Raw genomic sequence first — 24598 nt, 5'->3', positions numbered from 1 at the left:
GGTGCACCCTCAGCTCGCCTTCGCTGGGTAGTGCGTACGTGTGTGTGTGTGCGTGCGTAGCGCTCGCGTAATCGACGGCGCCTATAGGTCGTCGACTGAGCGCGTCGGCGAGGGATGCATTAGCCCGCATAGGTTGCGGCCGGACTTCGACCCCGCCGCGGGCTTCGGCGGGGCCGGTGTGTGTGTGTGTGTCCGCTGTCCTGCTGCCAAACGGCAATCGCCGTGCGCCAATGCGCGTGGTAATGCGGGGCATCGATCGAGAACCGCACTGGCACCTATAGCTCTCAGATCTCACGCTCTGTAGTGCACCACCCATGCAGCATGGTAGCTATTGCTTTGGGCCAGAATAATAATAATAATAATAATAATAATAATAATAATAATAATAATAATAATAAATTCTTTATTTCACTCATGAAGTGAGGGAGTGCGGGAAAAAAAAGCTGAAAATTCAGCTTGACTAGTTCCCAGCTCCCCAGAGTACAAAAAATTCAAGAAACAAAAGGTCTCAAATGCGGCGGGGGCTTTGATTTTGCGCGCTAAGTGTGTCACGAAAAGTTAGTGCATCGAAGAGTAGCCGCTGCTCTTTCGGAGACTAGGTTCGAGGGGACGCCCGCCACGTTCAGTCTTCCCACGGACTGACTAACCGTTCCCCGGGAGCACCAAATGTGGCCAGTCCTTTCCACTGCGTTCTCCTCTGGTATTTGAGCACGCGTTTCCTGCCCGCTCGCGTAACATTGACCGCGCTTACCGGGACACAGGACAGTAGTCTAGGCAACACCTCCGACTGACCCGTGTCGTTGATACTCGCTACTGATAGCGAGTCGTTGCAGTTTTTACCTTTTGTCCGCGCCGTTACTTTGCGCCGTAGGTCTCAACATTTACCACGGCGCGCAACTTATGAGCCGTCCCCGCCCCACTTGTTCGCTTTTCTTTCTTTTCCCCCTCCGTCGCATTCCCTCTGCGTCGCAATAGCGGCACTCGTGGAATGCTTATTGCCGCGCTTCCTTTTTAGATTCGTCTCGAGGCCTCTTTCGAGAAGTCGCCGACGCCTGTCTGACTTCTCGTCTCGCCGTCATTTCGCAACGAACGCTTGCAAGCCGCCGAGTCTGTGGCGACCTCTCTTTCTTTGTTTGCCCTTTCTCTTTCTGCACTTGTTTGGGAAGCTCTAGATTGGAACAAATGCCAGCAAGGTCTTGCGAGGCAAGCGTGCAAGGAAGTGCTGAAACGGTGACAGCTGTGCAGGAGCGTGGTGCGCGCCAGAATAATGTTGGCGTACGTGTTCGAGCCCTTTGGCGTCAACGGCTTCCTACAACACTATAGCGTTTTTGCCGTTATGTTTGAGAGCGGCGATAAGGTCGCCCTTTCGTCAGGACGTCCGCTGTTGATTGGACTTGGTTGTTGCGATTTTGTCTCTGTAAAAAAGTAGTGGTATGCTTCCTAGAAACGATGCAGCAGTTTATTAGAACGGACTAGTTAAGGCGTTCTGTGTTTATTCACTCTCTGGGTCATTATATTTTCTGCTTTGAAAGACTGTAATACGAAAGACGGAGGTGTGTTTGTTGAAGAAGATTCAGGTGTGTAATCACCGCTGTTAACTTTTCCGTACTCGGCGATGTCCAAGAAAGTTAACGAGTAAAGTGCCGTTTTTATTGGGCGCTGCTGCTGCACTTCGTAACGCATATTCACCGGCTTTGTTACTTTGCTACTAGACCCTTATCGCTGCCTTGTGTCAGCAGCTTTGATTGCATGTTCGGTGCTTCCTTTCGACTCTCCGAACGTTTTCTTGGAGCTTTTGATGTTTTTTTTTTGCTCTTGCCATCTCAGGATGCTAATGAGTTTAGATCGCGTTTAAGAGTCTCTCTTTATTTTACGCGTAGCCGAGTCGTCTTCCGTAAGGTTCGTCTGCTTGTGTTTCTTACCTCGAGTAGGAGGTGGCGTACTTGCGGGAGGTTACGAAGTTCACAGGGTACTGAGATATCGGTGCCTAGCTGAAAGTTTGATGTGTGGTCGGGGGCAGAATTCCAGGCTCACAGTGGCGTCAGCCCTTGTTTTTGCAATCGACGCATAAAACACCCGTCGTTTTGGCAAAGGCAGTGACGTTGGTTGTTTCATAGCTATTACGTTGTTTCGCTTAGCTTGCGCACCATGAGGGCTCAGACAGCGGACAAGACATGCACTAGATCCAACCAAGTTTATTTGTCCCAAATGGTAGGCAATGTATTCGCACATACAGGCGATAGCGGAGACAAACAGCGGAGATAGAAGTGGTTAAAAAAAAATGGCATCTCCGAAGTTAAATTACCTTTTTCGTAGCGATGCCATTTGGGACCTGTGCGACCCTGTGCACCCTCTTGCTCGCCCGCCCTGCCACCCGCGGTGTTTCGTAATCGACTCCATGCAGCCTGCTCGGTTGCGTCGTGACTGCGCGCGGGGAGCGCGCGATTCATCGTGCGATCTCTTCGTTAGATGTTCCGGGGCTGCACAGTGTAACGTGGTGGTCGGTGTTCGTGCGCGTCGCGGAAGCCGCAACTCTCACTCGCGCTCCGCGGTCTCCCCGGTAATCGATCATTCCCCGCGTGCGAGGAAGCCTCTGCGCTCGTCGTTTGCCTGCCCTTATTCGTCTCCTTTCGCGGAACTCGGTTCGGCCGCCTCGCCCGCACCCTTCTCCCGCTGTCCCACCTTGAGCTACAGCTTTCCCTTCCTCGCGAGGCTTCTGCCGGCTCCTGCTTATCGCTTCGCCGCGGCGTTTGTTGCTCCAATCGATCGCCGGAAATGTCCGAGAGAGAGCGACGCCTCGGCGTTGGCGGCTTCCAGATTGACTCCTTAGGTTTGGCATCGGTCACGATTCCGTGAGCTGTCACTTGGGCGAACCCGCACATGCAGCTTGTTTTCTGGTGATGCCTTTTCTGTGCCGCTGCGACGCTAATGGACTTTTTGAAAAGGGCCCGCTGTGTTTCGCGCTCATCGATTTGATTTGCGCCGTACGGGCGAGTGTGTGCCTATAATCGTGGGCCTTGGCCTTTGTTCAACGCGAGAGCCTTGAACGCGAGCCAGCTGGCATAAAGGCTCTGTTCGACGGTGTTCCCAGTTCGTAATTGCGTTCGCTCGTTCGTTCCCTTATTTGAGCCGTTACATCATTCTGTCGCTTTCGACGCCGATTGTGGTTTCTGCATCGGACGGCAAGCGTTGAGAGCGGTCGAATTTTGGTGCGCCGCAGGTGCGGCGACGTCCTTGTGCCGAATCCTTCTCAAACGGAAGTTGGATTTGCTGTGGCTCCACCCCTCAATAGGTAATTTCGTACAGCCGGTTTATTTGCCTGCACGGGACACCGAACATCGTATTCGCTGGCTTGCGTGTGGTGAACAGGCTATGCACTGAACTGCAGGACGAACAGTGCTCTGATGGGTACTTTGAAATTGCCCGCATCTCGCCTGTAAAGTCGGATGAGTTTCAAGGCGTGTGCGTTTTTCTGCTAAGCATGCTCGCATATCTAGAAAAGTGCCGTTCGCAGAAAAAGCTGGTCGTCATATAGTGGGCTACCCGAAAGGACTGCTTGAACCTAAGGTAGCGCGAACTGTTTTCTGCTCTTATAATAGGAGGGAACATGGATGAATGCATGGTGGTGTGTGGAGCCGATGGACGGCTATTACTTGCGAGGCTGAACTTATTTGTGGAGCTTTTACTGCGACAATCTTGTGTACACTGGAGGGATTTTAGTCTAACAAGCCTTGTGTGCCGAATTTCACTTTAATGTACGGTGTCCGTGGCCATGTGGTCGTTTCCGATGAATGCATGAAATTATCTGGCTGCAAACGGCGTCGGTACTCCTAGCGTGTCGGCTGCTAAAGCTTCCTCGTTGCTGTATCAGAGCTGCTTGGTTCCTCACCAAACGCGTGTGAAATAGGCTACTGACGTTCACTTCAATTTCATGCATTTAATGCAGAGATACCAAGACAGAACCAAATGAAATCTTTCAGTTTACGCTGGCCAAAGGGTACAGCATCGTTTGGAGTCATACGGTGTTACAAAGTATGAGGAAAAAATTGCATTTTGCTTTCGTTTTCGTACACCGACCCCCCTTTCACCGTAGTGAACCGTGTCCGAAGGTCAGGGTATGGCAGGATAGGCGAAACTGCTTCTATATTTGCCTGAAATTCTGGGAAATTTGATTTGCTCTGAAAGCGCTTCAAATATGCGCCGTTTTGCGATTCGTTGTACTAAGGGAGCACGATAAAGGTTGTTTTATATTCTTTCTTTTTCGCCCTTTCAAAAACGAGTACGTGTATAACGGTATTTTCGCGTCTTTAGCTGGGGCAGAGCAGGAGGGAGTTTCCACGAAGCGAGCGCGCAAACTCGGGTATCTTTCAGCGCGCCGCTCGCAAAGCGACGTTCGATGTCTCAGTTGACTGGCTTCCCGAGTGTTTTTTTTTTATTTTCTCCCCGCCCTTTCGTCGCCGGCCGCGCATTTTGGTAATTGGAATGAGATGTTCTTCGCCTGCTGCTCCTCTTCGCCTTTGTTCTTTTTTTTTCCCCCTTCCCGTCCCTACTCCGGCGAGGCCTGTCCGTTCGGAGGAGCGGGCAGCCGTAATGCGAGAGCCGTATGGGGGGGACCTAGGGAAGCGAGGAGAGCTATTGCAGGGAGCGCGGGAAGGGAGAATACTTGGAGAGAGCGTCGGCCGGTCGGATGTTCCGTGTACCTGCGGACCGGAGCTCTGCCGGTCGTGTTCACCGGGGCGGCCATTAGTGCCCCATCGCGCGGGGCTGGCGTCGTAATCCGAGCTCGGAGCCCCGGCCGGCTGCCGTTTTTTGTACGCACGATAAGGAGCTCTCTCTCTATCTCCCTCTCTCGCTGTCTGTTTCTCTCTCTCTCTGTGCTTGCTGTCATCTCTCGGTTGTGTAACTGCGGAACTTTGCGCGTCAGTCCTTGCTGCTTTTTTTTTTTTTTTGCCTACTCTTCTCCCTTTCGCCTCTCGCGTTTCTTTCCGTTTCTGTTCGTTTATTCGGTCCCCCCCACCTGTGTCTCGGCTTCCGCAGATTCCCCCTCGTCGGTCGCGACGTTTATTCCATACGTTATTTCGCTCGGCGTCACGGCTCGTGTATCCTTCGATCCTCGTGCACGTCGCTTCGCTCCGTGTCGGAACCTGTGGGAAACTGATGCGTGACCTTCGAGCTGAGGCGCGATGTTTCTAGCGTGCCCGTGTATCGGCGAGCGGCTCGCGATGCGGAGATGCGGTCGTTTATGCGTGCGCATGTATCATCGAGTTGCTTTTTCGGTGTGAGTCAGGCTGTCTTGGATCGACACCAGGAATGGGAAACAGGGGTGTGTCTTGTGACCGTCCCGGCCGTCGGCAGCGTTGCGACTGGCTGCCAGGTAACAAGACGCCTCATGTACTGGCGCCGAAAGTTGTTAAAGGATTAAATTGTCTTAAAGTATGCGCAGCGGCGCGGACGCGAACAATGGATATGTGTAAGCTACACTTTGTTTGCCTTCTTAGGATATATTTAGTTTTGCGTCAACACTGAGATGCTTGCGTCGTCGACACGCGTACTTCATCGGGGCGGAAACTTCGGTATTTGGTGAAGTGGCTGTCGTGCCTTAATTCACTTTCGACTTGTTCCTTTTCCAAAGTGAACACTTAAGTATGTGCCCTCATTCGTGGCAATTCATGTGTGCGTTTCTATTTGATACTCGCGCAGTTGAAAATCTACAGTCGTGTGATGCAGTTTCGAAGGCATGCGCCCAGCCTTGTAGCACTGCACGCGTTTTGGGTATCCGTTTTCTTTTCTTTTTTTCTGCATTCTCCAGAGCAAGCTTACACCTTGTGACCTATAAAGTTGTAAATTCTAAAGTAAACTAGTTACCCTGTGTCTTCGCTGTGATGTGGTGACTTTTTTTTATTTGTTCTGGACTTATGCCTAACTGAGGTATACCGTTTTTTCTCTTTACAGACTGATGACGCTCCTCCTATTACCAAGGCTTAATTACGGTAAGTATCTTTTCGCCGCTTAGGCTACCTCTCACTTCAGTCTGAACTATAGGCGCTCCTATTAATAGGCCTAAATTGAGATCCGTAAATACATCGAGGCTTCCGATTGGTGCACGTTGTGGCACATTGATGCTCACTCATCAGAATAAGGGAGTTTTGGTTCACTTCTGATTGACGTTTTGTGAATTTTTTATTTAAACTCAGTTTAGCGGAACATGCCCGCCGTGGATGTGCTCTCGCACGGAGTCGTAGCGATCGCTGCTTTCCAGACTGTTTGTAGTTCGTTTTTAGCGAACTTGCCATCGGGGACCGAAATGGTATACTCCACGCGGCGGAAGCCGGAGCAAAGAAAAACTGCGTTGCAACGCCATCTACAGGCGTCATCTGGGATCGAGACCGCCCATGCGTGAGCTTTATCAGGAGGCATGTCGCTTGGCTCGTTTTAATGTTTCGTGCTTCAGCTCGTCACAATGCCGCAAGTTTTCCGTTGCTCCGGCTCCCGCCGCGTGGAGTATACCACTTTTGTCCCCGATAGTACATAGAGGGTCGCGAACGCTTTCTGAGCCAAATGGCAGTGGCCCGAACGACTCAGGCAAGTTTTATTCGTCTACGGGTGTCTCCTCTGGCCAGCATTTTAGCACTGCGAGAGGCAGGAACCGCGTCGCTGTACTCTTGACAACTTACTGTGTGTAGCCTCGACCCTCCTCCACATTGTGTCACTTGTCACGTATGGTTCACGGCGGGCGCAAGTTCAAACAGCGGTCCCATCGCACAGCGTCGTCTGGACGAGACAGACACATGCGTTGTGTCAGCGCATGTGGTGTCTGTCTCGTCTTCTTCCGTCCCGTCCGTCAGCGCTGTTTTGCCGTACCATTCAACATGAACCAACCAGCCCGACTCAGCCCTCTCCTTGGTCATCTGGGCTGCGCGCGTTTGGTGCTTTATTGGCCTAGCAAGCAGCCTAGGCTCCCGGAAAGCAGGGGACGACGATTCGAGGGTCGGGATAAAATAGCAGTTCCATTCCGTTTCTATTCCGTGTCGATTTCTTTTCGCCCCTCGCCGTTGACTCGGCTCAAGCTGCGCTCCTGATGTCGCTAGGATTGGCCGCCAACACAGCCAACAAACACTTGGGCGCCAGCTTTCGATTGCCTTCAGACTCAGCGTAGGGGTGCGTTTCAAAGGTGGATTCTTGCGTATTAAACCGATTTTATTCGGATTGGATGATTACCTCGCAGATTATTGCGGTGTCGTGTTATTTCCTGGCCTCCGCCCCTTATTCCTTGCCCCTTAAACACCGCTGCATGCAGGCGAAAACGTCAGGCAGGCAGAGTTAAAAAAAAAAAAAAAAGCCGTTTGAACCCATTGAATTTTAAGCACTGTCTCGTCGACCGGTTTTGCTCCTAAACTTGCAATACATACTGCATAGGTAGTGTGGTTACACGCGGCTGCCTTGTTGGTGCGACCAGTCTTCGGAGGTGGGTGTTCTTTTTCGCCGAAGCGGCGAGCCCTTTCGCGTGTAGCGTGTTGGGAAACGGCAGGAGATGGCCACCGTGCATCGGTTTGCTGGCGGTTGTGCATTCCTTCTGCCTTTGTGGCGAAGTAAGTGCTGTAAAAACCCCAGCACGTCGAACACTGACAAATGGCTCTACTCAAAAAGCCTTGAAACGCCTTTCGTCGGCGGTGCATCGGTTTTCACTGTTTGCTTTTTTCCCCGTCTCGAACCCATCCTGGTGTGCGCAGCGCTGAAGGATGCAAGGGCAGGCTTGGTTCTGTATTAGCAGTGCGCACGGCTTCTAGTCAGTCTGTGGTCAGCGTACCATGTCTTCTTTCTTTATTTTTTTTTTCTTCAGTGAAAGGTTTTTGAGACGTGATTGCAGTAATGCTTGCTGGCTGCTTCACTCTCCTGCGGGGCTCTCAACCAATGGCTGCGTTGTGATCGAAAACTCAAAAACGTTGAGATCACTGCGGCAACCCACATCGGCAAATTGCGAAAGCATTGACGCCCCCACATCACTCGTTGTCTCTTTTTGCCCCTCTGATTTTCTTAATTAATCACCTTAATTAAGCACATTCACTCTGATTGCATCCATTTTCGCATCAGTCGCGCATTTTGGTTTTTCAAATTTGGCGCCATTGCTGCCTTTCCGTCCGTCTGCTATATCCCCGTCCAGCCTATTCGACCGTCCAACGACCTTTGCTTCTAATGAATGAATGAATTAATCTATGTTAGAGTTTCTTGTTAGATTAATTATCACTCATCAAACACGTTTCCACCCTTATCAAACTTTATTTCCACTCCTTTTTCTATTTTTTCACTATTTTGCGGTCCACGGTTATTTTCCCGCCCTCTCGCTATATCGACGTCCACGCTATTTAGTCAATTTTCGACATTTTTTGCTCTAATTAATTAACTCATTCTATCGACATATTTTTTGTGCATCACCCGCACATCATCCTCTATCGATTACAACCATTCGTTTGATCGTATACCTCTTCGGAGGACGCCACAACTGCTGCTAACACGTTTTGCGGACACGACCTCGCCGACATAGCCAAGTAATGATTTCGCATTAATAAGAACGTCTCTTGCCTTTCTTAGCGAAGCACTTCTGCGAATGCGTTGCACGCATATTTCGTCGTGCGCAAGCCTCCCGCTGTTATCCTCGTCACTGGATGCGCTGCCATTGCGGTTCCATCGGTCTTGCGCTACACGGCCGTGAAGAAATCCACAGCCGGCCGAATTCCGCTACACGGGCTGCTGAAGCGATGCTGACTTCGAAACCGGTCTGGCATGCCGACAACAGATGTTGCTTCACTCTTGCGAGGTTTCGTTGGAACAGGAAGTTATTTTAGATAGAACACGTCGAGCAAAACGCCCCAACCGTTACACTGCGCGCGTGTAGACCCCCAAGGTGAAGCAAGTTGCATGAGGTGGCTCGAGAACATTGGTCGCTGCTATCGGACGTGCCTGTGTTTTGCTGGTGCTGAAGACGTTCTTTCCGTGTGATTTCTTTTCGTGTCTCCGTTGAGGTGTCGAGGCGAAGACTTCATTAGCCTGCATTCAAATAAAACTCCTTTATGTTAAAAAAGGCTAACCGAGTGCGTGCAGATAAACCGACTGCCCATCAGCGATACAAAATTTGATTGTAACACCTTTCAGTGATGTCAGTCACGCATATTTCATCAAAAGTCAGCCACATATTTCTTCTACTTTTCTCGTCACAACATTGGAGGTGACCATGGTTTTCTGGTGTGGAATGTCTTGCTTGGCGGAGGAGCGACCCCCACCCTCTTCCCTTCATAAATACGCCCCTCGCTTGACGTCTTGATCGACTTCTCCGGCATGTATTTTTTGGCTACATTAAAGAAGCGAAATGCTCACAATATGTATTTGTATTGCATTTAATATACCTTTTGATAGGAGCTGTCGCGTGGCGTATAATGTAGCCTCTATTTTAGGCCTCGCGGCCCGTCCGAAGTGGTCTCCTGTGCGCGGCAGAGGTAAGGGTCCCGAGCGGAGGCGTATACTGCCGTTTTCACGACGCCATCATACGAACCCGCGTGCACCCCAAGGTGCGGAAGCGGTTACGTCTTCGCGCCGTTCCGGAAACGGGGCCGCAGCTTCGGAACGCGAGGAGTGGCAGCGGCGCGAAGCTCCGTTCATTACACGAGCGAATTCCTCGCGCGGTCATAAGCGGCCAAAGATATTAGACAGCCAGCGCACTCCGCCCGGCACACTTCTACTACATGCCCCGATTGCGATCGGGCGCCGCCTCCCCAAGGTGACGGCGACGCGCGTACCTAGGCGAGTAAAATGCGCTGAGCACCTCCACTGCCGGCTCGCTCGCGTGCGCGCGCTGCTGCTGCTTCATTTAGGGCTCACTTCTGACCCTCGTCTTGCTCTTAGCAGCCCGTGTCGTCTTTTTCTTTTCTTCTTTTGCCCCTGCTATCAGTGTAAAACTGAGGTGCCGCCGGGTAGTGGTGGTACCTCGCTCGACTCGCGAGAGCGGCGCTATGCCGCGCACTTGATCCCGGGCGTGTTTTATGACCCGAGCGCTGCTCGCGCGCGCGTGCGCGTTCCAGCGCGCTCGTAATGTGTGTCTGCCGGTCGTTAGGACCCCCTTTTCTTGTTCTTGTCCGGCTTCTCCCTGTTTTTCCTGTACAGTATACGTCTTTCTCTCCTCGTTCTTGTTTTTTAAAAGTCGCGCGCTCGCGTGTTTCTCTCGTGTCGCTTTGCCGCGTCGCGCACTTCGCAGGGTTCGGTGGGTTAACGCGTTTTTTTTTCTTTTCTTTTTTCTCCGCCTCTCCGTCCGTCCTACACCCCTTCCCGGGGGCGCTCCTTTCACGCGAATTTCGCTGTTACACGGGAGTCGGCGACCGCTCGCTCGCTCGCTCGCCCGGGCGGTGTCCGTCGGTGTCCTCCGAGCGGAGGAGCGTTTTATGAACCCTTCGCACGGTTCATTTGCTCCTGGTCGGTGTGACGAGGAGCCGCCGCCTCGTCGTCGTCGTCGTTCGGGTCTGCCTCCGCGCTCTGCTCTCTCCCTCTCGTGGCGAGCATCGATCCTGAACGCCCTCTCTCTTCCTCTTCATCCCGCGCCGGTCATTGCGCTGTTACCGCGATATGGCTCCCCTCCTCCTCCTCCTCTTCCTCTTGCTGCCGTTGTTGTTGCCCTCTGAGTGTATGCGAGGTGGTGGTGAGGGAGAGTGGAGAGGGTGAAGCTCGCGCTTCTCCTGATTGTGTCGCTCCCGCCGCCGTCATAATCGTCCCTCTCTGATGACGATGGGGGCCGGTCGCGGTAAAAGAGCTGGGCGAACGCGCCCGCCCGCCCGCCCGCCGTCGACGGCGGCGACACTCGGCGCTTCGGGAGCGGTGGCATTGCCCGAGAGGGTCCCGTGTCTATGTCAAGAGTTCCGTGTAACCCGTGCCCAAAGGATATGCGTACGTGAAATAAAGAAAAAAGACAGTAAATGAAGCTTTTTGGTGCGAGGTTAGGACGTAGAAGGAAACTACGGCGTACCTTATGGGAACATCGTATGTTTATTTTAAAAGTATTTGAAAACTTGAGAAGGTATTCGATTTGTTTCGAATGACTTTGAGCATGCACTTGGGGCGAATTGAGTAGGAGCATATTTGATTCGCTATTATAAAATTTCGTATACAGTAGAACTTCTTTGATGCACTTTTAAAAAGACTGGGGAAGAAAATGTATTTTCTGGAAAAAGGTGTGATGCAAACCGCGGTATTGTAAAAAAAAAATGAGGTAACTATTTTATGAGGCACTGCTTTGAATTTACACTTTCGCTTCATAAAAACGTTGATTAGGATTTCTTTGCGCGCAAGATCTGTGCAGCTCCTTTTCTAGTGCCTGCAGAAGTCGGTCCACATTTGAATTTCCCTTAGCGCGGAATAAACTCTGCAACGCATTCGATACGCCGATGGCACTAACGAATGCTGCCCAAATCTTTTGTTCCGTTTTTTTTTTTTTTTTTGATGCTTCGTCTTTTTGTTCTGATGCACTGCGGGGTAGTCACCGGGGTCTGTTATTGTCGAGGTGTTCTTGCTCTCTCGTATGGAAGCCCACCGTTGTACATCTCAGATGTTTCGCCCCCTAACCCTTAGGCACTGCGAAGCAGCAGCGGTGTTTCTTCTCTCCATATCGCGTCCCCGATGGATTGGCAACTCGTACGTTAAAGCAGTTTATATGTGGATGCTTCTCCCCTTTGCACGGAGGTACTGCAGAGAAACCACCACGTCAGGTGACTGTCGCTGCATTTCAGCTCTCGCAAACTTCCACGTTCGGCCCACTCGTATGTTTGTGCATGTGTGGTTGGTCGCTAAACGTATTGTACAACCAGAAGTGGGTCGAACGTAGGAGCCAGGAAACCGTGTTGTCCATGGACGTAATAATTGGAAGAAAAATAGGTTTGTTGCTCTATGGGACATCTTTATTTCATATGAACTGGGAGCGTATCAACGAGGCTTTAGCGTATTCGCACACCCATATAAAGCGCCGGAGTGTCTCAGACCATGAACTGTAATTTGCCTTTTCGGTCTTTATTTCCGCTTGCGCAAAGTGAACGATGCACTGTTTTCCTTCAATTCCTTTTTTGTTTTTTTTTTTTAGCCGCCGCGGTGGCTCAGTGGCTATGGTGCTCGGCTGCTGACCCAAAAGACGCGGGTTCGATCCCGGCCGGGGCGGCTAGAATTTCTTTGGAGGAGAAATTCTAGAGACCCGTGTACTGTGCGATGTCAGTGCACGTTAAAGAACCCCAGGTGGTCGAAATTTCCGGAGCCCTCCACTACGGCGTCTCTCATAGCCTTAGTCGCTTTGGGACGTTAAACCCCACAAAACCAAAACCAATCAATTTTTTTTTCCTTACCGTTTGACGGTTTTGCATTAAAACGGATTGCAGTATACCGAAAGCCCCGCCAGGACACACCGAGAGTCAGTTAACAAACGAAGTAGTCTTGCTTCCTTTTTTTTTTTTTTACTACGACGAAGCTAGGACGCACTGGGACTCTCACTCCCACCTTCCTCCTTTCCCTCACGCCGCGGTTGAGGTGTTCACTGAGAAGTGAGACAGTTACTACGCCAGTTAATGTCCTCAGAACCAGTTTACTTGTTTAGTTAAGTTTATGGCTATGAGGGACGCCGTAGTGAAGGGCTCTGGCAATTCCGACCACCATCTTTAAAGTGCACTGATACCGCATAGTACACTGGCAGTTTACTAGTTCCATATCAGCTCGCGTTGTACGTGTCCGCTAGTTTCACGGGAAAGTATTTCTAGCTGGGCGAACACTTCTCACATCTGATCATGGCTAGTCTAATCTCCCATTGCGGAAATGATGGGCGCCACTTTATTTTCTCATTCCCCCCCTCCCTTCCCCCAACCTTCATCGGTGTGTGCTTTGGTAGCGTTTGTTGTGGAAGACGAGCCAGCTTCTTCGACTCGGGGCTCGCACGGCGGCGGGTCCGCTTTGAAGCGCGTTCCGATGGGCCGAGTCGTTAGCCCGCTACCCTCGCCTGCGCGCGTGGCGGCGGGCTCGTTTGGACTCGCATTTTTCGTCGGCGATTCTCTGGCGTGCTTCCCCGGGGCTGTCGCTGCTGCTGCCACGCCCGTAGCAGCTGCGCGTAACCGTGCTTCCAGCGTCTCCCTGACGGGTCTGTAACGACTGCTGCTCCGGTGCGCAGGCCCGGTGTTTGTTTTCCCGCCGTGCCCTTCAGTGGCCCGGGTAATTTTGGACTCGCGATGCGCCGAGATGTGTGGCCGCCCGGTTATTTTGTGTCGCGTGCGCTGAGTTTCGTTTTCACGGCGAACTGCTCGGAAGGACGCGCGCAGTGTGGAAGAGAGGCACGCGGTACGGCGTCTCATCTGGGAAGACTGGAGGGTTGTGCAGGGATTAAGAAACCGGAAAACACCGAAGCCGACCCGTATGCACTTTTTCAAATTCTTTTTTGTTGCGTAGCCATTGCTAGTATCTCTCCTTTAGTTTCCTGTAGGAATTGCGCATGTTTTGTTCGAGCCGTTGGTTTGTGCAGCTGAGCTTCGTGTTCGTGTGTTTGCGCGTCAGTCGCTGGTACCCCACGGATAGACTCATTTTGCCATGTGAATTACCTGTCAATTTGAGGTCATTAATCTAGCATTTGGTGACATGTCCGTCTGGTTGGCTTCCGTGCTGGCCTCCAAAGGCGAGCGGACATTTGGTGTCAGTGCTTGACGGCACGCGTTATCGCTCACTGTAGTGGTCGTAGTCACTGGGGTGTCACAAGCTCCCGTTCACTTGCGCATATGCATATTGTAATCTTAGACTGAAGTATGGACGCAGCACGCCCAGGGATAATGGTTCCCAAATACGAAACGCTTGGGATGTGTGCCGGCTTTGACCCTCTAAACCGCGACGGGGTGGTCTGCCACACTTAGACAGTAGTGAAAATGAAGCATTTTTGTTTTTTCGGCATTAAGTGAGCCCTTTTAATTTTGAAATTGTATTTCCCACCTTCAACCCTGTGGCTCCGTGCACGCCAGGCAGTGCGAATGCGGCCCATTTCTGCTGTGTGTAGCGCTTCGCGCTCTCGTCGGAAACTGTCTTCTATGGGGGTCTTCCCTACCGTGAACGACATCTTGGCAGTGCTTCTCTTAGCAAAACCCCTGCAGCGGAAAGACGTGCCCTCGTTAAAAATCCACGCTGTCGCTTGTTCCTCCTTTGGACTCGCGCCACAGTATGCCATGCTTTTTCGGTATACACGCGCGGTGCTTCTCACGAGGGGGGACGTTTATGGCAGCCAGGGCGTGCACGCATTTGAGGAAAAGCGGAGTAACTGGCGGCCGGTCGTATTCGTTTGACACAGTTTTCCGTCGGGCGCCGGAACGAGCGAGTTTTTCCGCTTTCGCGGCCACATTGACGCGCTCCGTCGAGTCCGCGTCTATTCACGGAGCGTTGCGCGCGCGCGCTGTGCACACACATTGCGCGCGTTCAGTGGTGCGCCGTTCGGAATAATAAGGGCGCTCCGGGCGGGCTCCGAAATGGCCTTTCGCCTCCGCTCCATTGACGCGTCGTGGGCGTCGGAGAGCGCTGAGCCGGACACTTCCATTGTTGCGTCGCGTTCACGGGCGATTGGGCGCCTTCTTTCGCAGCCCGGGCTACGGTGTCGAATTCTGCCTAGCCTCCGCCGTCGCTTTCAATCAGCGCTCCCCCACCCCTTGGACGGTTGCTCCACGGGTCTCGGCTAACCAGCATTGTCTTGAACTTAGCCCGGTGACCGAAGCGACTCTGTAAGCGCGTTTTGCAGCGTACTTTCTTTTGCAGCGCGCGTGTCGGCGCGGCATCCTTTGGCGGCGCCCACGCGTTGTTTTTTCCCTCCTTGACCTCGGCGATTGCACCCTGCTGCCTCCGCAGCTGCTACCTTTGGAACGCCCGTATCTCGTGCATGAGGAGGGACGACCGTCTCTCGAAGAGGCTCTTCATTTTTGCCCGCTTCTTGTCTGTCTGCCTGGCCCCATTTTCATCGGGCCCATCGTTGGCCCCGCCTGGTCCGCCTCGCAGGGCTGTTGACATTTCTGTCTTCCCTGGCAACATTTTTGCAGCTGGCGGTGGAGGTTGCAGGCGCTCGTCAAGCTCAGTATTCATGTGTCCATGATAGAGAGAGGGTAGGCAGATGGTTCTCGACAATCACAAAGTGTACAAGGGAAGGGAAAGCCTCAGGGATGCTTGCCGACGTTTCGGCAAGAGGACTTGTCCTCCCAGACGAAGAAGAGTCCTTTTGTTGAAACGTTGGCAAGCACCTTGAGGCTTTACCCTGTCTTGTTCACTTTGTGATTAGCGTTTGTTGGGTCGTCTGTGTAGATTTGTAGAGTTAAAACGGCCTTTGCGTTCCGTTCTTTTTTGGAGCTATTTTTGGTATAGATAGTTTCCAGCTCTTACTTTTTCCGTGTAATGAATTACTCCCACGCAGTAGATCTTTGAAAAAAAAAAAAAAGTATTTTGGTTCAGTGGAGTGCGTAAAAGACGGGTACATAAAAAAAAATTTAAGAAGGGAATTTGAACTTTATCTCTGGGAAGCAAGAAATCTTCGTACGGGTTTTACTACATGTGACAGAAAAAAAATCGTTCCTTGACTATCCTGTTAGCATGATAGCTCTTCAAGATAGTCTGCAAGCGATATTATTTTAAATAATGATTGGCTTCCAAGTCATCGGAATATTCTCATGAAAAAGCAATTCTCTTTTTTTTTTTTTCCCCTGTGTGAGCCAGTAGTCTCAGGGTCGCTGTATCGGTGGGATCTCTTTATAGCGGCCCTGAGCGTGGTTTCCAGGGGCCATGCGAGGAGTTACTTTGTGGCCGAGCAATTTACCGCCACGAAAAGTGAAGTGAGGCAGCTCCGCGGAGGCGACAATTCACGGAGCTCGTTCGAATGCAGCTCGATCGGCTTCGTGTTTGTCCGGAACCGCATCTGTCGTGTCGTGTCAGTAGCCTGCGCATGATCTGTGCCTGCGTGAGCCGTTCTTATGTGTGTAAGGCACCTAAACTGAATGAGTTTGGCTTCATTTTTCGGCTCCGTGCCCTCTTTACCCCCCCCCCCCCCCTAAATCCCTCCCCTCACGCGCAGTTGAGGTATCCGCTAAGAGAGAGACGATTGACGCCCCCCCCCCCCCCCCCCCCCCCCTTTTTTTTTTATAACTGCCCCATCCCGATGAGCTCGGCATCATTTCTACAACCTCAGGAATGCTGAACTATTTTAACTATGCAGGCTGCATCTGAGATCAGGACCACAAAATCAGACACGTGTAACTTTCGTCCCCCAGTCGCGGGGATGATGTGGTCCTTACCATCTCTGCCTATAGTGCTCACTTTATACGTACAGCCAGCCAAATCTTTAGCTGGCGTGCGTGACGACCGCGTTTTCCGTGCTCCCGCAGCTTATGACGGCGCAAACTTGCTAAGATATGAAATGTAAGCGGAGGCTCACTAAACCTCTGCTTAGTATTGAGCTTTCCCCAGGTTTGCTTCGTCGCAAAGCGCAGTAGCGCAGGAAAAGCGGCCATCGCGCACGCCAGCTAAAGATTTGGCCTGCCGTACGTAGAGTACATACATTACGCGCTTTGCTTTCCACCGCTGCATGCACGGCGTGACCGACTTTCGCTTTGGCACCTTCCGACGTGCCTCGTGCGTCAGCGCCGCCGGGTGCGATGCGTTGGCGACCGCCCGAAAGCGTGAATCTTTGATGGCGTCTCAGCGGCGCCCGCGTCTATAGAACTGCGGGCTCGCGACCCGCCGCCGTGTGCGGCACGTTCCCCGGCTTCGATCGCGAGCGAGTTCCGCCTCTCGGGGGAGTTGGCAGCGGCAGCCGCGCGCCAGGTATGGGTCTCTCGCGCACGCCGCGCTGATCGTTATCGTGGTGCCGTGAAAGCGTGCCATTACGGAGGCGAATTGCAAAGCGAGCGCGCATTGCGCCTAGAAAATCGAAGCGAGTGCGAGAGAGGAAGAGAGAGAAAAGAAGAAATGGGCGTGGGTGATGCGAGGCTGGTTAAATATTTGATGCGGTTCCCGTGAATCGTTGTAGCTGCTGCTTCGCTAAGCTGCGGGGCCTTGCACACCTTGCGAGCCCCGCGTCTGACTCTCTTGATTGGATGCCACCGCGGCTCGCGGTGATATGATCGCTCTTCACGCCTTCACCACCCACGCATGCCTTGGATCGTGCGTGTACCGTACGCCCCCCGCACTTTCTTTTCGACTTTAGTCATACCTTTCCTCCCGGCATGGTTGATGTGTCCAGCCAAAGTGAGACATTTTCCCCGCTCTTGGTTTCTCCGTAACCTCCTCATTTTCACGTCTGATGCATGCCATTCTGAGGAGGTGTTTCCCCTTCTGTGTTTTCGTTTTTCCTTTCTTGCAGTTCCTATTGGGCGTCGTTGTCTGCCGCGCCCTGACGTCTGCGATAAACGTTAATCTTATTAGTTGCAGCGCCAGCGAATGATACTAAGCGCGCTGAGTACGCGTCAGTTGAGTACGTCTGCTAGCTTTGAAACTGGCCGCCTCGACGGCGGCGGCCTACTCTCACAGTCGGGTGGTTTGCACCCCCTCCGTTGAAGACGCTAGCGCTGCACTGTTCTGTTCATTTGCATAAATAACGTGGCGAACCGCCGAGTTGTAGAAACTGTGCTCGATCCATATGTGGCGAGAAGTAGCTCGCACTTGGCAGTGGCATTCAGCCGCTCCAGCGTACACATGCAGAGGCTCCCCGTCCCTGTTTCAGGCTCTCCTCCTAACCGCTCTCATCGGCGAGCCTGTGTTTGCTCATAAAAGCCCTTTGGGTGCTACACGGTAGCGAATGCAAGCTTCGAAAGGTCGCCTAACGGTGCGCGCGTCTGTGTACGCTGAGCCCCACAGAGCCTGCTTTGCATACGCGTTCGATTGTGTACACATCGCGCGGCCTCTCCACTTCGGGGCTTGCCTCATTGTTTAGCCGAGTGCACTGATACGCGGACTCCGGGCCGGCCGCGACGCCACTCCATTCCTGCTCATCTCCGTGGAGAGCAGAGCGGCTTACACTGGCGGAGAAACTTGTGCACACACGTGTGACCGAGTATAGGAACCGACGCGCAGAGAGAGGCAGCTTGGAGCGGGGGGCCTCGGCCGCTCGAGAGCAAATTGATAGACGGCCCTGTGTGTCCCGCCGCGTGAAGAGGCCCGACGTATCTCGGCCGCCGAGTCTCTGCCTCCCTTCGAGGAGCTAAGCGCCCGCGTTCGCGCACCCACTGCCTCCCTCGAGGCCGCCGCCGTCACCGGCCGATAAGTCTCCCCGGAGAGCGGGGAAAGAGCGAGCGCGCGTATTGAAAACGGACGACGATGAATAACAGCCACCACGTATGACGGCGTCTAGCGCGCCCACCCGTGCTGCGCCGCCGCCGTGTCTATATCCCTTCTCGGGGCTTGTTTGTTCGAGCCGCCGCGGAAGCCCGGCCGTCCCGATATCGCTCGCGCGCTGGCTGCCGCTCCTTGGAACCACGCTCGCTCACCGTCGCCGCCGCCGCGGTGACACGCCTCGCCCACGCTCCTCTTGGCGACGGCCGCAGCTTCGGGGACGCTGAGGAAGGCTGTGTGTGTGTGTGAACGTCGAGGATCAAGCGGGGATTTTCGCGGCTCGGTCGAAGGAGCGGCGACCGCGTTTTTCGTCTTTCGCTGAGGTGAGGCCCTCGACGTCGTCGGCGCTGGCAGGCCGCTTTGTTATTTTTTTTTTCTGGCTTTGTGTTTGTCTTCCTGCGGCTTCGATCGCTGGTGCGACTTGCGCCTTCGTCTCTGCCGGGGTTTTAATGTCAGCGCTTCGCGAGTACCCGGCTAATTTATGGCTGGCGGTCGTGCGCTTCCGATTAGAGCTGTTTATGCTGCTCCCCAGCTTTTCCACTTGAGGAGTGAGCGGGACTGTTGTCTGGGATCCGGCTGCGGCGGGAACGATCCAGTTGTTTATCCAAGTTAATCCTCCATCCCTCGCGAGATTGGCGTGCCGTTTGGCTCATGTGTAGCAGGGCTGTACATGGCATTCTGTTGTCTTCTTTGGCGCTGTTTTCTAGATGCCCTTTCTTGAGCTGCGCTTGTCACACTCGCAACTAAGCGGCGAGTTCGCATCGCAGCGAGTCGCCTGGCGTGCTCGTCTCGTCAAGCCGTAATGTAGCCGCTATGTTTGTCGATCGTCTCCTGCGTTCTTTTTTTTTTTTTTTCTTGTGAATCACGAGCATTTGGCGACGCCTTCCAGAACAGGCATTTTAATTGCAGCTCCTCCGGTGGAGGCGCTTTGACTAATTGGCAGCCGTGACCTTTCGGCGTCTGCATTGTTCTCCGTCGTATGTCTCAGTCGCGGTACAGCCGATCGTTCTTGAAGCAGCCGAACTGCTAGACTTTCTTGTGTTTCACTTTTAAGATGATTGCAATAGGCTTTCTTCTTATTTCGCTTCCTCGCGTAATAGGGAAGCGCTATATACGATAAAGCAACAGTAGGGGGAAAAACAACGAGCAGAAGCTTCACGGCCGCGTGTTTCGTTTTCCGGCGGTCAGCTTTGGCGCGTCACGTGGATACAGTGTTGCCGTGGCTATCTGGAAAAGAACGCTTCGCCGACTCATCCTTCTGGCATTTGTTGCGCGAGCTACGCGCGCAGAAAGTCGTAAATTATGGAGCCGTATACTCCGTGTCTTTTTATTGCGTGCCGCTATCGGCGGCTCACCTTATCGGCCAAGCTGTCCGTTCGTGACACGGTGATGGCGTCTCCAAGTGTTTACGGCACGTAGCGAACTTTCGTTGTACCACCGCTTCGCAAATATTGTCTGGCCGATAAGCCTCGGTTACATGAATGCGACGGAAGTCGATTCCAGTCAACTTTTTGAGGGAAAGAGCAAGTTTTGAGAGGGAAAGGCGTGACTCGCCCTCTACTCACTTCCTCGACGTTTTTGCACTTTCCCTCAAAAAATAGACTGGAGTCGACTTCTGTCGCATTCATGTAAACGTGGCTATAGAGGCAAGTGCTCTTGAAGGTAGCTTCCTTTCAGCTGATGATGATCAGAATGCCCTCGGTTTGCGGTCGCATCCAGGGCGCAGTGAGTAGCCATCTCCGAACGACGGATTACCTTAGTCGTCTCACTGTTGTATTTTTTTATTCAGCTCTAGCTCGGAAAAGCGCTTGGGTGTCCGCTGAACAACAAAAAAGACATAGCTTTCTGGTATTTTTAGGCGCCTCTGTGAACTTTGCGGGTTCTTCTTTGCTGAGACATCCATTTTTCTTTGGTACTGTGTAGCCGTGTTGTCTTTTAACACTTTTCGCGTATGTTAGGAGTACTGTTGTGTAGGTTATGGCAGGCACCGTCATGGCTACAGGATTCGAACCCAGCACCTCCCGCGTACGATTTTGATGCTCTCCTGCAAGATCGTCGAGTCTTTTCATTAGAAAGTTGACTTTTTTGTTTAATTTCTCGGCCATCGCATTCATGGGTTTGGTACTAATGTTCATTATTATTATGTTCCCGTCACCTGTTCGCCGCCGTGGCCTAATGTTGGCCATCACAGTATCGCGTCAGGCAGAATTCAGCTCCGCTGTGTTGTCGCTTAGCAAACCGTTATGTGATGGAGGGACGTCTTCCTCGGCTCTTTTTCTAGTGTACTGTTGTTTTTCTTTTCCTCCGGCCTCGAATGTCGCAACCGTTTGCACAACAATCGTTTCCGCTCCCCCTCTTCTTTATTCTCTCTCTCGCCCCCTTCCTCATCCGCCTCATGAATGTGTCTCTTCCCGTGTCCTCGTTATCGGAGTCCGGATTCCCTGGGCGCCGGCGTTAGTCACGTTTCCGCTAAACACGTCGCATTCAACGCCGCTGCCGCCTCGTTTGCATGCAGATAAGGCCTCTCGCTTTCAGGGAACTCAGCCCTGTGCACTCGCTCTCGGCTGTCGCAGATTTCTTTCTTTTTTTCCTTCTCATTTCTGCATCCCGTCTCACCCTTAATGGGCGCGACTCACCGCTTTCATGTACCCTGAAACGACTCGCGCGTTGTTTCTCGTGGCGCTACGCATCTCCATACTCGGCATCCTTCCGCGCTTGCTTCAGCTCGTCGAGCGAGTAACAGTCGCAGTGAAACGCGCTTATTCGCGGCGCGTCTGCCGAGACTTTGTTCCAGTTCTGAAGGTATCGCCCTCCAAAGAGTAGATGGACTTGTAGCTAGCGTAGTCACTCTTCTTCGCATTTTATTTGCTCATCACCTTGTACAACCTCTTTCTGTGGACATTTCTATGGTCATCCGTACGTAGCCGTTAAGTCCAAGGTTCGACGGAACACCGTCTGGTCAGGGTGAAGCATTATTTATTCACAAAGGAAAATTGGGTCACTGACCAAGTCAAAAAATGAAAAATGACGTTTCGGGTCCCATACGGGGCCCTTGTTCACAACAAGGGCCCCGTATGGGACCCGAAACGTCATTTTTCATTTTTTGACTTGGTCAGTGACCCAACAAGGGCCGCGTATGGGACCCGAAACGTCATTTTTCATTTTTTTGACTTGGTCAGTGACCCAATTTTCCTTTGTGAATAAATAACGTAGCCGTTAAATGGACTCCTGAATCGTAGTCCTTCGGAAAGAGTGATTTGGGTGGTACTGCCAGGGAATATAGGGATCGAGAGAGTGCTTACGTGCTGCTTTGTGACCCGATACGCAGACGCTCAAGCTGAGTGAGTATAGCACGGACTGAAAACTTTCTTTCTCGCAGGCTGAAGGGCTGGCCCCCCGTGTCTGGCGGCCATGACGAGGCGGGACCGCCGGTGGGCGGCCTGCTCGCTGCTGCCGCCCCTGCTGCTGCTGGCGGCGGTGGCCCTCGGCCCGGCCCATGGCCTGCTCCGGCAGCCCGGCGCGGCGCAGGAGCTGCGCCAGGCGGCCAACGGCACGGCCAACAGCACCGTGCCGGACAAGCCGGCCGTGTTCACCGACCCGTCCACCGAGAGGTTCATCCACATGGCCGTCAACAGCTACACCGGACAGGTGTACATCGGCGCCGTGAACGCCATCTACCAGCTGTCCAGCAAGCTCGAGCCGCAGGCGCGCGCCGTCATGGGGCCCGAGAAGGACGACCCCGGCTGCCCCGTGACGCGCTTCTGCCCCTCCATCACCAAGAAGTACCACGACTACTACAACAAGGCGCTGGTCATCGACTACCCGCAGAGCCGGCTCATCGCGTGCGGATCGCTCTTCCAGGGCGTGTGCACCGTGCACAGCCTGGAGAACATCACCAACTTCCGCACGCCGGCCAACGAGTCGGTGGTGGCGAACAACGCGACCGCCTCCACGGTGGCCTTCATCGCCAACGGGCCCGAGCGGCTGTCGCGCATGCACGTGCTCTACGTGGGCGTCAGCTTCACGGGCAACGGGCCGTACCGGTCGGACGTGCCGGCCGTGTCGTCGCGCAGCCTGGACCTGAGCAACGACACCTTCTCCATCGCCGTCACGGGCGTCTCGACGGGCACCAAGGTGTTCGTCAACAGCCTGGCGCGCGAGGTGTTCCCCATCACGTACGTGTTCGGCTTCAGCTCCCGCGGCTTCTCCTACTTCCTCACCGTGCAGAAGCAGTTCACCGAGGAGCCCAAGCCGTACATCTCCAAGCTGGTGCGCATCTGCCAGAACGACGTGCACTACTACTCGTACACCGAGGTGGCGCTCGTGTGCCACACGCCCGACGGCGTCCACTACAACCTGGCGCAGGCCGCGTTCGTGGGCAAGCCGGGCTCCGAGCTGGCCGTCTCGCTGGGCATCACCGCGCAGGACGAGGTGCTCTTCGTCGTGTTCGCCAAGAGCCGTGACGAGACGGACGTCTACAACCGGCCCAGCCAGAAGTCGGCCCTGTGCGTGTACGCGCTCACCGCCGTGCACCGAAAGTTCACGCAGAACATCAACGACTGCTTCAACGGCGAGGGCGTGCGCGGCCTCGACTTCATCAACCCCAGCCAGCCCTGCCAGCTCACGGTGAGATATGCTTTTCCCACCTATAGCATACCCGATGCGTTGGGTCTTGAATTGGTGGTGCATACATGGCAGAGCAGAGCGTTTCCGTATAGTTTATTAATGTCGCCCGCTCTGCCGGGGAGACAGATATCAGCTATTCCTGACATCTGCGATAGATACAACTGAGGGAGGTAATTCGCAGCCATGGAGGAAACCTTTGTTTGCATGAAGGAAAGGAGCAGGGGGTGTTCATGTACTGCTCTTTCGCTGAGTCTTTCACTGATTCTGGCGAGTTCACTAAACCTGCTTCCTGCTGTTCAGAAGTGCAGGGCATTGGAGTTTATGCATAATAACTAGAATGGCCGCCGAAGTTTCCGTGAATGCGCATTGCCTTTGACAGAGCAAACGTGGACGTCGGCAGAACTCGTCCGTTTAGTATTCATATCAGGCAGCTGATTTCAACGGGCCATTCTTGTGTGCTTACTGTTTTTAACCGTATAAGGTCTGCTAGCTGATGTGCGCGACACACTTCAGCGTAGAGAGAAAACCTTTTTCTTTTTCCCTGTGCCCTAGCCACCTTGACGGGCGGCCGAAAGAAAGGATAAGTCGGTCCGCGTGACATTGCACTGATGGCGTGTCTCGTAAAGGCAGCATGCGGGCGGAGCCGTACCGAGAAGAAGAAGCCTTATCGCAGGCAGTGCGGGCTCGTGCCCATGTTAGGTTCCGTCCAGATAATCCCACACGCGAACATCTCGTAGCAGCGGGCAGCTAAAACGCCTCCTCCTCCTCCTCAGCGGGCCTGCGTTAAAGGACCTAAAGATCGGGTCGATCTCCTCTTCCTGTCGGTTAGAATCAACCGTGGGGCATGCCGGGACGTGTAAGCCCGTCCCAAAGCAAACAGGGCAGTGACGCTTCTCCCCGACGCGATGGCCGCCGGGGTTGGGAGCGACCGGAGCAGCAACATTGACGACTCTCGCTCCGACTGTTTGCGGAGCCTGCGAGACGAGAGATACCGCTTGGCTCTCGCTCTAGCAGTTTGTATTTATATGATATGCGTGCGCTCACACGACTGCGCGGGTATTGCGACCAGTCTTCCTTTCCGAAGCCTTGACGTCCTGTGCGGCTGAGTTGTTGACTTTTGTTGTCACACTACCAGGAACTGGCCGCGCGGAGCGCATGGCTGCTTTCCGGTTAGGTTAGACCGCTTTTGCTGCATCGCGTGTTCTCTTTTTTGGTTTTGTTTTTTTCCCAATTCTACACTTTGTTTCGCTTGTTGTGCATTTTTTTTTTTTTTTGTAACGGACCTTACATTACGGCCGTCATTTATTTTTCTTTCTAGTGCTTTTCCCCGGTAGCCGCGCTGGACCGTCGAGCGCTCTCGGTTTGCGCGGTTATGTGCAAACCGCGCGGCGGGTGGCCGCTCGGCGGCGATCGATGAACCGCTGCCTCCTCCTGTGATGCGGCCGCCCGGGAGAAGATACTTTGTGCGTTAATAGAATCTTGCGGCGGTCCGCGCTCTCCCCTCTTGAGCTCCGCGACGTTCCTGTAGTTGGTCGCGGTTGTTTCCGGGCACAATCTACTGCTTACACTGCTTCTGTTCGTTCGGCACTAGTATTCCGTGTTTCCCTGTGGATGTTTG

At 53.3% G+C, this 24598-nt stretch overlaps 1 protein-coding gene across 6 annotated transcripts in view; it reads left to right on the top strand.

Annotated features, from left to right (window-relative positions):
- The window catches only part of PlexA (plexin A), a 329472-nt gene that overhangs the window by 218930 nt on the left and 85944 nt on the right, over nt 1–24598 (top strand). For 5 of the 6 annotated variants that reach the window (XM_089570875.1, XM_089570874.1, XM_089570873.1 and 2 more), the window contains 2 exons: nt 5953–5990; nt 21734–22980. In XM_089570875.1, coding sequence (XP_089427001.1) covers nt 21766–22980 — 1215 coding nt within the window. In that variant the 5' untranslated portion in view covers nt 5953–5990; nt 21734–21765. Of the gene's footprint in view, nt 1–5952; nt 5991–18364; nt 18678–21733; nt 22981–24598 lie in introns of those variants that run through there. The other variant, XM_089570877.1, reaches the window with a different exon arrangement.

Source organism: Amblyomma mixtum, chromosome 2 (genome assembly GCF_055824585.1).
Source record: "Amblyomma mixtum isolate Tamu chromosome 2, ASM5582458v1, whole genome shotgun sequence".
Taxonomy (NCBI): Eukaryota; Metazoa; Arthropoda; class Arachnida; order Ixodida; family Ixodidae; genus Amblyomma; species Amblyomma mixtum.
Note: the sequence above shows the minus strand (reverse complement) of the source record. Positions and strands in the feature narration are given on the sequence as shown.